Raw genomic sequence first — 15,479 nt, 5'->3', positions numbered from 1 at the left:
GTGGCAATCTTGTCCTAGTAAATTTATTTTTACTGAGATTCCATCACAGTGGTGAGGCTGAGGGTGTTAGGGGTGGTGAGGCTGAAGGTGCTGAGGCTTAGGGTGGTGGGGGGTGCTGAGGCTGGTGGGGTGGTGAGGCTGAGGGTGGTGAGGGGGTGAGGCTAAGGGTGGTGGGGTGGGTGGTGAGGCTGAGGGTATTGGGGAGGGTGGGGAGGCTGAGGGTGGTGGGGGTGGTGAGGCTGAGGATGGTGGGGGTGATGAGGCTGAGGGTGGTGGGGAGGGTGGTGAGGCTGAAGCTGGTGGGGAGGGCGGTGAGGCTGAAGGTGGTAGGGAGGCTGAGGGTGGTGAGGCTGAGGGTGGTGGGGAGGGTGGTGAGGCTGAGGGTGGTAGGGAGGCTGAGGGTGGTGGGGAGGGTGGGGAGGCTGAGGGTGGTAGGGAGGGTGAGGAGGCTGAGGGTGGTAGGGAGGGTGATGAGGCTGAGGGTGGTGGGGAGGGTGGGGAGGCTGAGGGTGGTGGGGAGAGTGGTGAGGCTGGCTGAGGGTTGTAGGGAGGATGATGAGGCTGAGGGTGGTGAGGAGGGTGGTAGGGAGGCTGAGTGTGGTGGGGGGTTAGAGAGCCTACCTTTAGTCCCTAGTGGTCCAGTGGGCTCCCTGGTGGTCCGGTGGCCACTGCTCCCGGTCTGCAGCTCCGCAGAGCTGCAGACCATGTAATCTCGCAAGACCATCAGAGCGTTGCCATGGTAACCCGCTGCAACGCTCTGATTGGCCGGTTTTCGCGAGACACATGGTCTGCAGCTCTGCTCACTGCGGAGCTGCAGACCGGTGTCTGCGGTGGCTGGCCGGGCAGCCATGAGGGGCCTCGCACCCGGCGGCACACCGGGCAAGCCGCCGGGCCCCCTCCTGGTGTCAGGTCCTCGGTCAGTGACCGAGGACCTGACACAGTCTGCCCACTGGCGGTTTAGGCGGCCGCGAGGCCCCAGCCAGCACCTCTGATGTGCAAGCTACACCCTAAACATGACAGCCATCTTTCACAACAATGTACTGCTATATACTCATACCCTCAGTGCAACTAGCCATGATATATGCACGTTAAGCCTAGCATGCTCAAATATAACACACTTATGTAAAAAAAAAAAAAAATGCAGCTTCAGAATTAATCTAAATTGTATGCTGTCTAGGAGGTGGGAGGGTCTGCTGCTGATTGGCTGGAATTTGTCTGCTGACTGTGAGGTACTGGGTCAAAGTTTACTCAATGATGACGAATAGGGGGCGGACTGAACATTGCATATGTTCGCTGTCCGTGGCGAACGCGAAAAAGCTATGTTCGCCAGGAACTATTCGCCAGCAAACCGTTCGGGACATCACTATTGGCATGTGTATTTCTGTGTAATCTGTCTCGACTGATTCCCATGTCAGTAATCATACAAATCTAATAAAGCACAGCAAGTCATGTGGTATAACAATGCTTAACGGATAACAGGTGGTACAGCGCAGTATATACATGTCAGTTAAATGCCATTCTAGGCTATATGATTGCGTGCTTTATGTACTGAGGAGTGATAGTACGCTGCCTTTAGTGAGTCAATGCAGGCAAGATTAAATGTCAGACATGTTGTGTACTATAAGTGAAAGTGCATGAGATTAGATTACAGTATGCCAATAGACAAGTTATGGAGGTCACCAGTCCGTTATGGTACATCAAGGTAGAGGCAGGAGAAGGATAGCCAAGTGGTCTAACTCATGAACAGCAACGTGGACAGTTCTAGTAGTGTGTCATGTAATTATTGAAGCTCATTGCCGGGAATGTTGATATGTCCAAGTTCAGCTGATACCCATACAGGCTAAGGGGTGTTTCTCCTGAAGCGTCCCCCGGTGGACGGTGAGAAGCAGGTGTCGGGAAGCCGCCCTCCAGCCCCAGGCCATTGAGAAAGCCAGCACCTGTGGGCCACAGACTCGGGAGCTCTTCGAGAACGGGTCTTTCCTTTTTCGGGTGCTATGGAATACCGAGGTGTTCCGTCAACGCCAGCGGCGGTCGGGCTTCTGGAAATGTGGTCGGTGCCATGGAGGAGTTCTCCGTTTGGCCTTCAGCCCAGAATGGCTTTCAGGGTTAGTAGTGGTTGCGGGTCTCGGAGCCTAGAGGTCTCCACCAGCCAGGTTTCTCTCGGGGTACAAGTGTGGCTGGTCGGAGGCTTCTCAGGGTGGGCCCCCATCTTGGGAGAGAGGCTTGTGGTAGCTTTGTTGTCGTAGAGGGGTGTAAGGCTGCTCGCTGAGCAATGCAGTACCAGAAGTTGCGGCAGATGGCGTTGAACCGGCCTCTTCGGGCCATTGTGTTGGGCTTCTAATGTGGCAGCCATCTTGGTCGCACCATGAGGTTTGCGTTGTGCGGCACCTCTGCACTCTGGTTCTCCTTGTGTGCTCCACCTAATGCAGGATAAGGGCCGGGATGTCCCCCATCAGGCCAGGGGGGGGGGTCAGAGTGCAGCGGACCTGCGAGCAGGGCTAGAACTCCCCCATCCAGGTCCCAGCAGGCCGCAACAGGACCTTTGGGCTGTTGGCTGTGATAATGTTCGGGGAGAGTATTGTATCATTTGCCCGGAGTCCCCTGTGTATGAGTACCTCTAAGTTATGGCAAATAAGTCTTAAATTTAGGCTTAAAGATGTTTTGCGTCAATTAATGCAGGGGCTCAAGCTGCCTGCATCCGATCAGCTTGTTGTCAAGCTCCGCCCCCAATCTAAAATAAATTTAAACAACAGATGTATCTCACTTTAAGGAACAGTAAAAAGTGTAAAAAGGATAATCATCTTGCGGCAGTCAAGGTAATTGCTCAATAGAATGTTTCTCCTTAAAGAAGTTCTCATTACAGTTTGAAGTGGAGTTAATCAGAAAGCCCTCCTGGCTGTCAGCTTGACTCCTAAATTGGTTTTCTTAGACCATTTCATATTTTCTTGAAAAAAGCAATTTTACTCCGTGTGATGTGAATTGTGTTTTGTTACAGAAATTAAACAGAGCTCTGCGGAAGGTTTCTGCGCTCGGCAGGACAGAACCATCAGAGTGAAGGAAGGAGGATCTATTACCATTCCATGCACATTTACATATCCTGAACAAGTGGAAAGGTCAGCATTGGAAATTCTATGGCATGACACAGAATATGGAGATTGCAGCGATCTCACCTCTATCTATAACAGCAGTATGGATACCACAAATGATAAATATCAAGGAAGAGTCTCAAAAGTAAAAAATTCCATTAGAAACGGAACAGAATCAATCAAAATCCACAAACTGAATAGAACAGATGGTCCAGTAATCTGCTGCCAAGTGAACGTTCGAAATACTAAACATACTTTTTCATATTTTCCATCCTATGGGACACATCTTCTGTTCTCAGGTATAAATCACATTGAAATTTTAGTTGCTCTAATATTATATATTAATATTAATATCTAATAAGGCTTTGCTGTCCTACTGTATGGTTGTTATAACAGGTGGCACAGTGTGAGCAGCTGGGATCTCGTTGGTGTTCTAGATAAGATACAATGATCTTGTAGTGGAGAGGTAGTATATACCACAGTATCTCCACTGGGTAACAGGAACAGCATAAAATAATCCAGGTAAATAAAGCATACAAGAATCCTGGTAGCGTTGTAAGAATCCTTCCTTCCCAAGAACTAGATGACACATAGGCTGGGAGTCAACTCAGCTTTTAATCACAGGTCACAGTATTTATGGGATTCCCCATGCAAGGGGTTTCCCTACTGACATTACAGGGGTTGTACAGTAGGGGACTACATGGGGAACTTAACAACCTGGACATTTCTCCCATCATGCACTGCTGTACGAGAGGGATACTCCCACTAGAATATACAGATAAGTGGATTATCCCTCTGTATAGCAGAACTGATATTTTACATGAAAATACATAACTTTTACAGTATTCATTATATTTAAACGAATTGACGTTCGGTAGATAGCTGGGGTCTGAATGCACATTTAGTGAAAGTACCGCTCAGATCCCAGCACAACCAACCGAACGCCGCACGAAACATACATTATTTTCAAGGTACATTCAAACTACCGACTGACCTTAGGGAAATAAACTACCGAAGGACCGGGGCTCCCGAACGGCTTGGAAGTCCAGTGGTATTCGTGCCGTCGAGTAGCCGATTTTAGTTCCAGGCGCTCGACGACCAAATACCGCTGGGCTAACAAAGGATCCAAGATGGCTGATCGCCGCGTGGTCGGTAGCCGAACAACGGCCACCCTGAATCTCGCTAATTGCCGATAGAAACAATGTTTCAATATTTAATGGGAGCAACACGACCTCCTGTGTGTGGTCTCCCATTCAGTAGTTTGTTCGTTTCACGAACAGTGTTAACATTCACTGTTCGTGAAACTACTGTATGAATGCTGGTGGCTTTCATGCCTCCAGCATACGAATGCTCTTGTTCACATGAAATACATATACATGAATACACTTGGTTCTAACAACCTTAAAGCTACAGAAACACATTTATGCAAATGCAGTCTAAAGTGGCTAGTTTTGCCACAGATCTATTATGAGATCCTCTCCCAGCTCCATACTTCCCAACTTCACATATATAGAGACCTAGGAGAATATTCTCCGATATTCAGTAAATGTGCACAATATGTACATGAAGACAAGGTATTTCATAGAAACATAGAAACATAGAATGTGACGGCCCATCTAGTCTGCCCAATTTTCTAAATACTTTCATTAGTCCCTGGCCTTATCTTATAGTTAGGATAGCCTTATGCCTATCCCATGCATGCTTAAACTCCTTTACTGTGCTAACCTCTACCACTTCAGCTGGAAGGCTATTCCATGCATCCACTACCCTCTCAGTAAAGTAATACTTCCTGATATTATTTTTAAACCTTTGTCCCTCTAATTTAAGACTATGTCCTCTTCTTGTGGTAGTTTTTCTTCTTTTAAATATAGTCTCCTCCTTTACTGTGTTGATTCCCTTTATGTATTTAAATGTTTCTATCATATCCCCCCTGTCTCGTCTTTCCTCCAAGCTATACATGTTAAGATCCTTTAACCTTTCCTGGTAAGTTTTATCCTGCAATCCATGAACCAGTTTAGAAGCCCTTCTCTGAACTCTCTCTAAGGTATCAATATCCTTCTGAAGATACGGTCTCCAGTACTGCGTACAATACTCCAAGTGAGGTCTAACCAGTGTTCTGTACAATGGCATGAGCACTTTCTACACTTTCTACTGAGGTTAGGACTCTATCAAATATTCTGTACTCTGCCCTTGGGTTTTTACGTCCAAGATGCATTATCTTGCACTTATCCACATTAAATGTCAGTTGCCACAACTCTGACGATTTTTCTAGTTTACCTAAATCATTAGCCATATAACTTATCCCTCCTGAAACATCAACCCTGTTACATTGTAGCGGAATGCAGTAAGCCTGTCCTATAACATGCCTGTGTGACTGTATTCGTTCTATTTTGCCTGTTTTGAAATTGCTATTCGTATATTTACTATGTGAATTGTATGTTATTCGGTAGTTTCCATCCGTACCATATGCTTATGGAAACTACCGAACTGAGGGACCACCCCAGAGAGAAGTGTGCCAGCAATTAAGGTTCACATTCTTTCTAAACCGCAAGTTAACCGGCTCATTAAGATTGTATCTGGGTGGCCGCCATTCGGCATGCGTACACGTGGCGGCGGCCATCTTACGCATGAAAATCTCAGCGGTGTTTGGTCGTCGAGTGTCTGGAACTCAAATCGGACACTCAAACAACCGAACACCGCTGAGACCTCCAGAGCTCCGTAACTGCCGAACGGAGAGTCCTAACGAATCCCCATTCGGTAGAAACAAAGTACCGAATGAGGGAACCAATATCTATGTGAATTGAAGTATGGATGGCAATTATAAATGTATGTTTTAACTGCCCAATCTTATGGAACCCTTTTCGGATACCAACTCGTGTGCGGTCGGTCAAACTTCACCTCCACGTAACTACCGAACCACTGGTCCGATCTGGGTGAATTTTGGATATTATAGTCACCCAGATCAGGGCTACCCTAATATTAATGTTATGTGATGGTTTAGGGGTACATCCAGGTTTGGGGTAAATTACTGTGCAAGTTAAGGGGATTATGACTCACTCTGAGGGGAGGAGATGTGTGGGAGGTAACAAGCACTGTATTGGTTACTGTCCTAATTACTGTGAATCCCTCACTTGCATGGGAGCAGGCTTTATAAGAAACCTTGGAATAAACGATTGTCAGTTCTACTCCTGAAACTGTGTGTCGTCCAGTTATTGGGAGTGCTGTGGGGATATTGCTGTACCTTTTTACCTGCTGAAAACTCTGCTGTGGATTTACTAATGACTTGTTCCTGAGCCTCCCTAGGATCTTAAGTGGAGAATAGCTGCGAGAAATCAGCTCTCCGCTACATTGGTTGGCAGCGCTGGGATCCAGACTCACAGAGGAACAAGGATTAATGGAGATTGACCTTTCTACTCTAAAGAGATCCACGTTGAAAGAACTTCTGGAAGCGAAAGGTGTTTCAGCTAGCAGCAAATCCAAAGCAACGCTTATCACTGAAGTAATGGCAGAATACAGAGCAGAGGAGGTCCAGGCCACGGAACAAAGACCTGAAACAGAACAGGAGGAGTTCCAAAGGCAATTACAATTCAGGCTGGCCTTTTATGGGGAAAACCCACCAACAGAGATCATCTCTAAAACCATGACAGAGGTGCAGGAGTTTGTGATGAGCAAAAGGAGACCACAAACACCGGAAAGTAGTGCAGCAGGAGCTGTGACACAAGAGGGTAAGCCCAAAATTCCCTATCAAGCTTTTAAAACGTATGTGGAGACAGAGGAGGATATAGATGCCTTCCTCCAAGACTTTGAGAGACTATGTACGCTGCATAACATACCAAGGGAAGAGTGGGTACCCATATTAGCAGGACGGCTGTCAGGAAGGGCAGCTGAAGCCTACCGCACTGTACCAGATGTTGAAATAAGGAACTATAGCCGGGTAAAAGAGATTATCCTGGCCCGGTATGCAATAACACCAGAGGCATACCGGAGGCGCTTCAGGGAACTGAAAAAGGCTGACAAAGACTCGCACGCAGAGTGGGCTTGCCGACTAGAAAGGGCAGCTCTTGGGTGGATGCAGTCAAGTAAAGCGCGGTCCATGGAGGACTTGTTACAAATGTTGCTATTGGAACAGTTTTATGAGGGGATATCCGCAGAACTGCAGGAATGGGTGAGGGATCGTAACCCCACCTCCCTCACCGAGGCTGCCAAAAAGGCAGATGATTTTATGGATGCCCGCAGACAAACCAAGGCAGTGAATACTAAACCTGCCATGCGGCCGCTGGGAGGAAATTCCTTCTCCCCTAACCCTCAGCCCCCACCAAGACAACTCCCTCCACCAGCACCAGCAGCAGCGCAACCGAGATACCGCACACCTGCTTCTGTGCAATGCCACTGGTGCCAGAAGTGGGGACATTTCCAGCGAGACTGTCCACAGTCTAGAGACCGCACCACCTGGATCCGACCAGGGCCTCCACCACCACCACCACCACCGAGAGCAGCAGCGCACCACTACCAGGACGAGGTAGCACTTCCCTACAGCTCTGCAGTTCCAGTCACGACTGTGGAACAGTGGGAAGTGCTGCATGAGGCCAACCCATTACAGGCACAGGCGGACAATCGACAGCACCATAGGCAGACCGTGTATCTAGAAGGGAAGCCTATGCAGGGGCTCAGAGACTCGGGAGCCACCATCACCTTGGTTCAAAGTCATTTGGTTTCTGACAAGGCCAAACTGAATAAGACTGTGGCTGTCAGGGTTGCAGGGGGAGCCGTGTATCGGCTAGACACAGCCAGGGTACACTTGCATTGGGGTGCGGGGTTCGGGAATGTAGAAGTGGGACTAATGCCGCAAATACCTGCTGAGGTGGTACTGGGGAATGATCTGGGCAAACTCACCTCCGCATTTGAGCCCCAAACTACTGAGGAAGCGCACCCAGTAGTCACCAGGCAACAGGCCCGCACCCAGCACAACAACGCACTGCCGGAGGTCCAGGTAAGAGATTCCTCCCCTTCCCTAGACTGTATCCCTTGGGCCCCTCATGACGAGTTTGTAGCCGAGGTGATCACTGACCCTACCTTACAAGTATACCGAGACAAGGTCACCTCTAACCAACCGGGGGCGGAGGGAGAAAGATTTGTGTGGGACAGACAGTTATTGTACCGAGAGACGAGTAAACAGATAGCTGGGTCAGACCCCATTGCTGCAAGGCAGCTGGTAGTACCCCAGAGGTACCGAACCGAATTACTCCGGATAGCGCACGATATTCCGCTATCCGGACATTTGGGGGTCAGCCGTACCAGATATCAGCTGACCCAAAGTTTCTTCTGGCCAGGGATTAGCCAGGAGGTGCGCAGATATTGTAATACCTGCGATACGTGCCAGAGGGTAGGAAAGAGGGGGGATAAGCGTAAGGCTAAGCTGCACCCACTACCCATAATCGAGGAATCCTTTCATAGGGTCGCAGTAGATATTGTAGGCCCCCTCCGGAAGCCTAGCCCATCGGGCAAACGGTACATCTTGACCGTAGTGGACTACGCCACTCGCTACCCCGAGGCGGTAGCCTTAACTAACATACATGCAGAGACGGTGGCTGAGGCGCTGATGCAGATTTTCTCCCGGATGGGGTTACCCAGGGAGATCATCTCGGATCAGGGCACTCAGTTCACGGCAGAGGTCACCCAACAGCTCTGGAAGTTCTGTAAAGTTAAGCCCATAATTAGTGCTCCCTACCACCCCCAGACTAATGGGCTCTGCGAACGGTTCAATGGCACCTTAAAACAGATGCTCCGAACCTTCGCAGAGACTCACCGAGACTGGGAAAAATTCCTACCGCACTTACTGTTTGCTTACAGGGAGGTGCCGCAGGAATCTACGGGATTTTCCCCCTTTGAACTGCTATTCGGGAGGAGGGTAAGGGGACCCCTAGACTTGATTAGAGAACACTGGGAGGGAGACCGTAGCGCCGACGGCACCCCTATTGTACCATATGTGTTGGCCATCCGAGATCGCCTGGAAGCACTCACGAAGACGGTAAAGGAAAACCTACAAGCAGCTCAGACACGTCAGCGCACCTGGTACGATAGGGGCGCCAGGGACCGTAGCTTTCAGGTCGGGCAGAAAGTTTTAATTTTAAAACCTGTCCGACACGATAAGCTACAGGCCGCCTGGCAAGGCCCTTATAAAGTGGTAGAACAACGATGTGACACCACTTATATAATTGGCCACTGCGCAGGGACTGGGGGGCGACGCATGATCCATGTGAACATGATGAAGCCTTACCAGGAACGTTCAGAGGAGGTGACAGCTATCTGTGCACCCACCTCTGAAGAAGGAGACAGCCTACCCCTCCCCGATCTGTTAGAAGACGGACAGCTGGCTGGGGATTTAGGAGCAGTTGTATTGGGGGATCGGTTGAGCCCACAGGAGCGTATCGAGGTACAACAACTACTGCAAGAAAAGCAGGAGACCTTTTCTAATGTACCTGGATACACCCCTCTGGCTACCCACCGAGTAGAAACCCCAGGACAACTCCCCATGCGCCAGACCCCGTACCGCATCCCTGAAGCGGTACGGGAGAATATGCGCAAAGAGATTGAGGAGATGATTCAGTTAGGAGTAATTGAACCCTCAGATAGCCCCTGGGCTTCTCCAGTGGTCCTCGTACCAAAGCGGGACGGCACGACCCGCTTTTGCGTGGACTACAGGAGATTGAATGAGAAGACAGTATCCGACGCATACCCGATGCCTAGGATAGATGAGTTACTGGACCGGATGGCCAGGGGTCAATACCTTACCACTATTGATTTGTGTAAAGGGTATTGGCAGATTCCCTTGGCCCCGGACGCCATCCCTAAGTCCGCCTTTGTCACCCCATTCGGCCTGTACCAATTTAAGGTCATGCCGTTTGGGATGAAAAATGCGCCGGCTACCTTCCAGCGGATGGTGGACCGCCTCCTAGATGGGTTCCAAGACTATACCTGCGCATATCTCGATGATATTGCCATATTTAGCGATACCTGGCAGGAGCACTTGGCCCATATAGGAGCGGTTCTAGACAGGATCAGGGAGGCTGGTTTAACCTTAAAACCAGCTAAATGTAGCATTGGGATGGCCGAGGTACAGTACCTGGGCCACAGAGTGGGCTGTGGTAAACAAAAGCCGGAACCAGCCAAAGTAGAGGCGGTAGCACAGTGGCCTACCCCGAAAACTAAAACCCAGGTGTTAGCCTTCCTAGGGACAGCAGGGTACTACCGGAAGTTTGTCCCCAATTATAGTGCCCTGGCCAAACCCCTCACTGACCTGACACGTAAAAACCTTCCCCGCCAAGTAACCTGGACCCCGGAGTGTGAGCAGGCATTCCAACACTTGAAAGATGCACTTGTTAATGCCCCTGTCTTGGCCGCTCCCAATCCAACTAAACGTTTTCTTGTTCACACAGACGCTTCTATGTTTGGATTGGGGGCAGTACTGAGCCAAGTCGGGGCCGATGGCGGAGAACACCCCGTGGCTTACATCAGTCGCAAACTTTTACCCCGGGAAGTAAGCTACGCCGCCATCGAGAAGGAATGCCTGGCTGGTGTGTGGGCCTTGAAGAAATTGCAACCCTATTTATATGGACAGGCTTTTTCTCTGCTCACGGATCACAACCCGTTAGTCTGGCTGAACCGGGTGGCTGGGGACAATGCCAGGCTGCTGCGCTGGAGTTTGGCGCTGCAGACTTTTGACTTTAACATTCAGTACCGCCCGGGTAAGCAAAATGGAAACGCCGACGGGTTGTCACGACAAACTGATCTGGAGAAATGATCTGTGAGCACCCCGGTCATCCCCAAGCCGATCCGTGTGGGATCAGACTGTGTATGCCGGCTTGTGGGCAAGGGGGAGCAGTGTAGCGGAATGCAGTAAGCCTGTCCTATAACATGCCTGTGTGACTGTATTCGTTCTATTTTGCCTGTGTTGAAATTGCTATTAGTATATTTACTATGTGACTTGTATGTTATTCGGTAGTTTCCATCCGTACCATATGCTTATGGAAACTACCGAACTGAGGGACCACCCCAGAGAGAAGTGTGCCAGCAATTAAAGTTCACATTCTTTCTAAACCGCAAGTTAACCGGCTCATTAAGATTGTATCTGGGTGGCCGCCATTCGGCATGCGTACACGTGGCGGCGGCCATCTTACGCATGAAAATCTCAGCGGTGTTTGGTCGTCGAGTGTCTGGAACTCAAATCGGACACTCAAACAACCGAACACCGCTGAGACCTCCAGAGCTCCGTAACTGCCGAACGGAGAGTCCTAACGAATCCCCATTCGGTAGAAACAAAGTACCGAATGAGGGAACCAATATCTATGTGAATTGAAGTATGGATGGCAATTATAAATGTATGTTTTAACTGCCGAACGGAGACCGACCGCAGGGCCTAATCTTATGGAACCCTTTTCGGATACCAACTCGTGTGCGGTCGGTCAAACTTCACCTCCACGTAACTACCGAACCACTGGTCCGATCTGGGTGAATTTTGGATATTATAGTCACCCAGATCAGGGCTACCTAGCGGTACCCTAATATTAATGTTATGTGATGGTTTAGGGGTACATCCAGGTTTGGGGTAAATTACTGTGCAAGTTAAGGGGATTATGACTCACTCTGAGGGGAGGAAATGTGTGGGAGGTAACAAGCACTGTATTGGTTACTGTCCTAATTACTGTGAATCCCTCCCTTGCATGGGAGCAGGCTTTATAAGAAACCTTGGAATAAACGATTGTCAGTTCTACTCCTGAAACTGTGTGTCGTCCAGTTATTGGGAGTGCTGTGGGGATATTGCTGTACCTTTTTACCTGCTGGAAACTCTGCTGTGGATTTACTAATGACTTGTTCCTGAGCCTCCCTAGGATCTTAAGTGGAGAATAGCTGCGAGAAATAAGCTCTCCGCTACATACATATCTTAGTATCATCAGCAAAAAGACATACCTTACCATCAAGACCTTCTGCAATAACACTAATAAAAATATTAAAGAGAATGGGTTCAAGTACAGATCCCTGAGGTACTCCACTGGTGACAAGCCCAAGCTTCGAATATATTCCATTGACTACAACTCTCTGTTGCCTGTCACTCAGCCACTGCCTTACCCATTCAACAATATTGGAATCCAAACTTAAATATTGCAGTTTATTGATAAGCCTCCTATGTGCAACAGTGTCAAAAGCCTTACTGAAATCTAGGTCAGCAATGTCTACTGCACCACCCTGATCTATAATTTTAGTTACCCAATCAAACAAATCAATAAGATTAGTTTGGCATGATCTCCCTGAAGTAAACCCATGTTGTCTCTGATCTTGAAATCCATGTGATTTTAGATGTTCAACAATCCTATCCTTTAACATCCTTTCGGCACTTTCACCACTACTGAAGTAAGGCTTCGTGGCCAATAGTTGCCCGACTCCTCCCTATTATCTTTCTTGTGAATGGGCACAACATTCGCCAACTTCCAATCTTCTGGGACTACTCCTGTTATCAATGATTGGTTAAATTTCTGCTCATGTAATATTGCTTCCTGCTTTAAGAACCATGTGTAATCAGTTATATACATTGCTTCATTTGCAAAGTTGACCAGATCCTGGCTACTCTATCCCTAATGGTTGGTGGTAGTTCTAGCTAACTCCATCCCTGAGGGAGGGTTTAGGTTTGGGGTCAGAGTCTGTGTTAGCAAACCCTACAGCCAGTTATAGGTATACAGGTATAGGTATACAGTTTAAGTATTAGTGATAATGTTAACACATACAGACTCAAAACTACTTCTGTCTGTGTCACTGTGTCACCCTGCAGGGGGAGGGACAGACTCAAAGCTCCTTCTGTCTGTGTCACTGTGTCACCCTGCAGGGGGAGGGACAGACTCATAGCTCCTTCTGTCTGTGTCACCGGGTCACCCTGCAGGAGTAGGGACAGACTCATAGCTCCTTCTGTCTGTTTTACTGTGTCACCCTGCAGGGGGAGGGACAGAATCATAGTGGGGTGGAATCTCGGTAAAAATAAATTTAGTAGGCCGAGATTGCCACGTGGTATGTGTACGTGCATATACTGATGTATCGGTCGGTTGGTTGCACGTGGCAGAGGTACAATCAGTAGTGTACGGAGCATGTGCAAGAATACAGGATATAGTATTCCCCTCCTCCATTGTGCTGGTCAGGCCATGTGGTCAAACAGGAAGTTAATCTTTATTCTGTTGATTGGGTAAGAGTATGTGTGGGTGGAGCTGATTATGGGTGGAGTTATATGCCTATATAAGGGACCTACACTGTATGTTCGGGGCTCAGATCTTGCTGTTTTTTGGTGACATTAGTCCCTCTGAGTCCCGGTCGGTGAATCGAATAAAGATCTCTTCCATCCTGAAGAAACCTGTGTCCATCTCTCTGTGCTCGGCTTCCGTCAGTTTCTCCGGTATCAATAGCTCCTTCTGTCTATGTTACTGTGTCACCCTGCAGGGGGAGGGACAAACTCATAGCTCCTTCTGTCTGTGTCACTGTGTTTCCCTGCAGGGGGAGGGACAGACTCATAGCTCCTTCTGTCTGTGTCACTGCAGGGGGAGGGACAGACTCCTAGCTCTTTCTGTCTGTGTCACAGAGTCACCCTGCAGGGGGAGGGACAGACTCATAGCCCCTTCTGTCTGTGTCACCGTGTCACCCTGCAGGGGGAAGGACAGACTCATAGCTCCTTCTGTCTGTGTCACCGTGTCACCCTGCAGGGGGAGGGACAGACTCATAGCTCCTTCTGTCTGTGTCACTGTGTCACCCTGTAGGGGGAGGGACAGACTCATAGCTCCTTCAGTCTGTGTCACCGTGCCACCCTGCAGGGGAGGAACAGACTCATAGCTCCTTCTATCTGTGTCACCGTGTCTCCCTGCAGGAGGAGGGACAGACTCATAGCTTCTTCTGTCTGTGTCACTGCAGGGGGAGGGACAGACTCCTAGCTCTTTCTGTCTGTGTCACAGAGTCACCCTGCAGGGGGAGGGACAGACTCATAGCCCCTTCTGTCTGTGTCACCGTGTCACCCTGCAGGGGGAAGGACAGACTCATAGCTCCTTCTGTCTGTGTCACCGTGTCACCCTGCAGGGGGAGGGACAGACTCATAGCTCCTTCTGTCTGTGTCACTGTGTCACCCTGTAGGGGGAGGGACAGACTCATAGCTCCTTCAGTCTGTGTCACCGTGCCACCCTGCAGGGGAGGAACAGACTCATAGCTCCTTCTGTCTGTGTCACCGTGTCTCCCTGCAGGAGGAGGGACAGACTCATAGCTTCTTCTGTCTGTTTTACTGTGTCACCCTGCAGGGGGAGGGACAGACTCATAGCTCCTTCTGTCTATGTTACTGTGTCACCCTGCAGGGGGAGGGACAAACTCATAGCTCCTTCTGTCTGTGTCACTTTGTCACCCTGCAGGGGGAGGGACAGACTCATAGCTCCTTCTGTCTGTGTCACTGTGTCACCCTGCAGGGGGAGGAACAGACTCATAGCTCCTTCTGTCTGTGTCACAGAGTCACCCTGCAGGGGGAGGGACAGACTCATAGCTTCTTCTGTCTGTTTTACTGTGTCACCCTGCAGGGGGAGGGACAGACTCATAGCTCTTTCTGTCTGTGTCACAGAGTCACCCTGCAGGGGGAGGGACAGACTCATAGCCCCTTCTGTCTGTGTCACCGTGTCACCCTGCAGGGGGAAGGACAGACTCATAGCTCCTTCTGTCTGTGTCACCGTGTCACCCTGCAGGGGGAGGGACAGACTCATAGCTCCTTCTGTCTGTGTCACTGTGTCACCCTGCAGGGGGAGGGACAGACTCATAGCTCCTTCAGTCTGTGTCACCGTGCCACCCTGCAGGGGAGGAACAGACTCATAGCTCCTTCTATCTGTGTCACAGAGTCACCCTGCAGGGGGAGGGACAGACTCATAGCCCCTTCTGTCTGTGTCACCGTGTCACCCTGCAGGGGGAAGGACAGACTCATAGCTCCTTCTGTCTGTGTCACCGTGTCACCCTGCAGGGGGAGGGACAGACTCATAGCTCCTTCTGTCTGTGTCACTGTGTCACCCTGTAGGGGGAGGGACAGACTCATAGCTCCTTCAGTCTGTGTCACCGTGCCACCCTGCAGGGGAGGAACAGACTCATAGCTCCTTCTATCTGTGTCACCGTGTATCCCTGCAGGAGGAGGGACAGACTCATAGCTTCTTCTGTCTGTGTCACTGCAGGGGGAGGGACAGACTCCTAGCTCTTTCTGTCTGTGTCACAGAGTCACCCTGCAGGGGGAGGGACAGACTCATAGCCCCTTCTGTCTGTGTCACCGTGTCACCCTGCAGGGGGAAGGACAGACTCATAGCTCCTTCTGTCTGTGTCACCGTGTCACCCTGCAGGGGG

At 49.7% G+C, this 15,479-nt stretch overlaps 1 protein-coding gene across 1 annotated transcript in view; it reads left to right on the top strand.

Moving 5' to 3' along the window:
• Positions 1–15,479, top strand: part of LOC134601890 (uncharacterized) — a 296,175-nt gene that overhangs the window by 56,114 nt on the left and 224,582 nt on the right. The window contains exon 2 of the mRNA XM_063446394.1: positions 2,996–3,385. Within this exon, the coding sequence (XP_063302464.1) occupies positions 2,996–3,385 (390 nt within the window). The remainder of the gene's footprint in view (positions 1–2,995; positions 3,386–15,479) is intronic.

This window comes from Pelobates fuscus, chromosome 3 (genome assembly GCF_036172605.1).
Source record: "Pelobates fuscus isolate aPelFus1 chromosome 3, aPelFus1.pri, whole genome shotgun sequence".
Lineage (NCBI taxonomy): Eukaryota > Metazoa > Chordata > Amphibia > Anura > Pelobatidae > Pelobates > Pelobates fuscus.
This window is presented reverse-complemented; position numbering and strand designations above follow the sequence as displayed.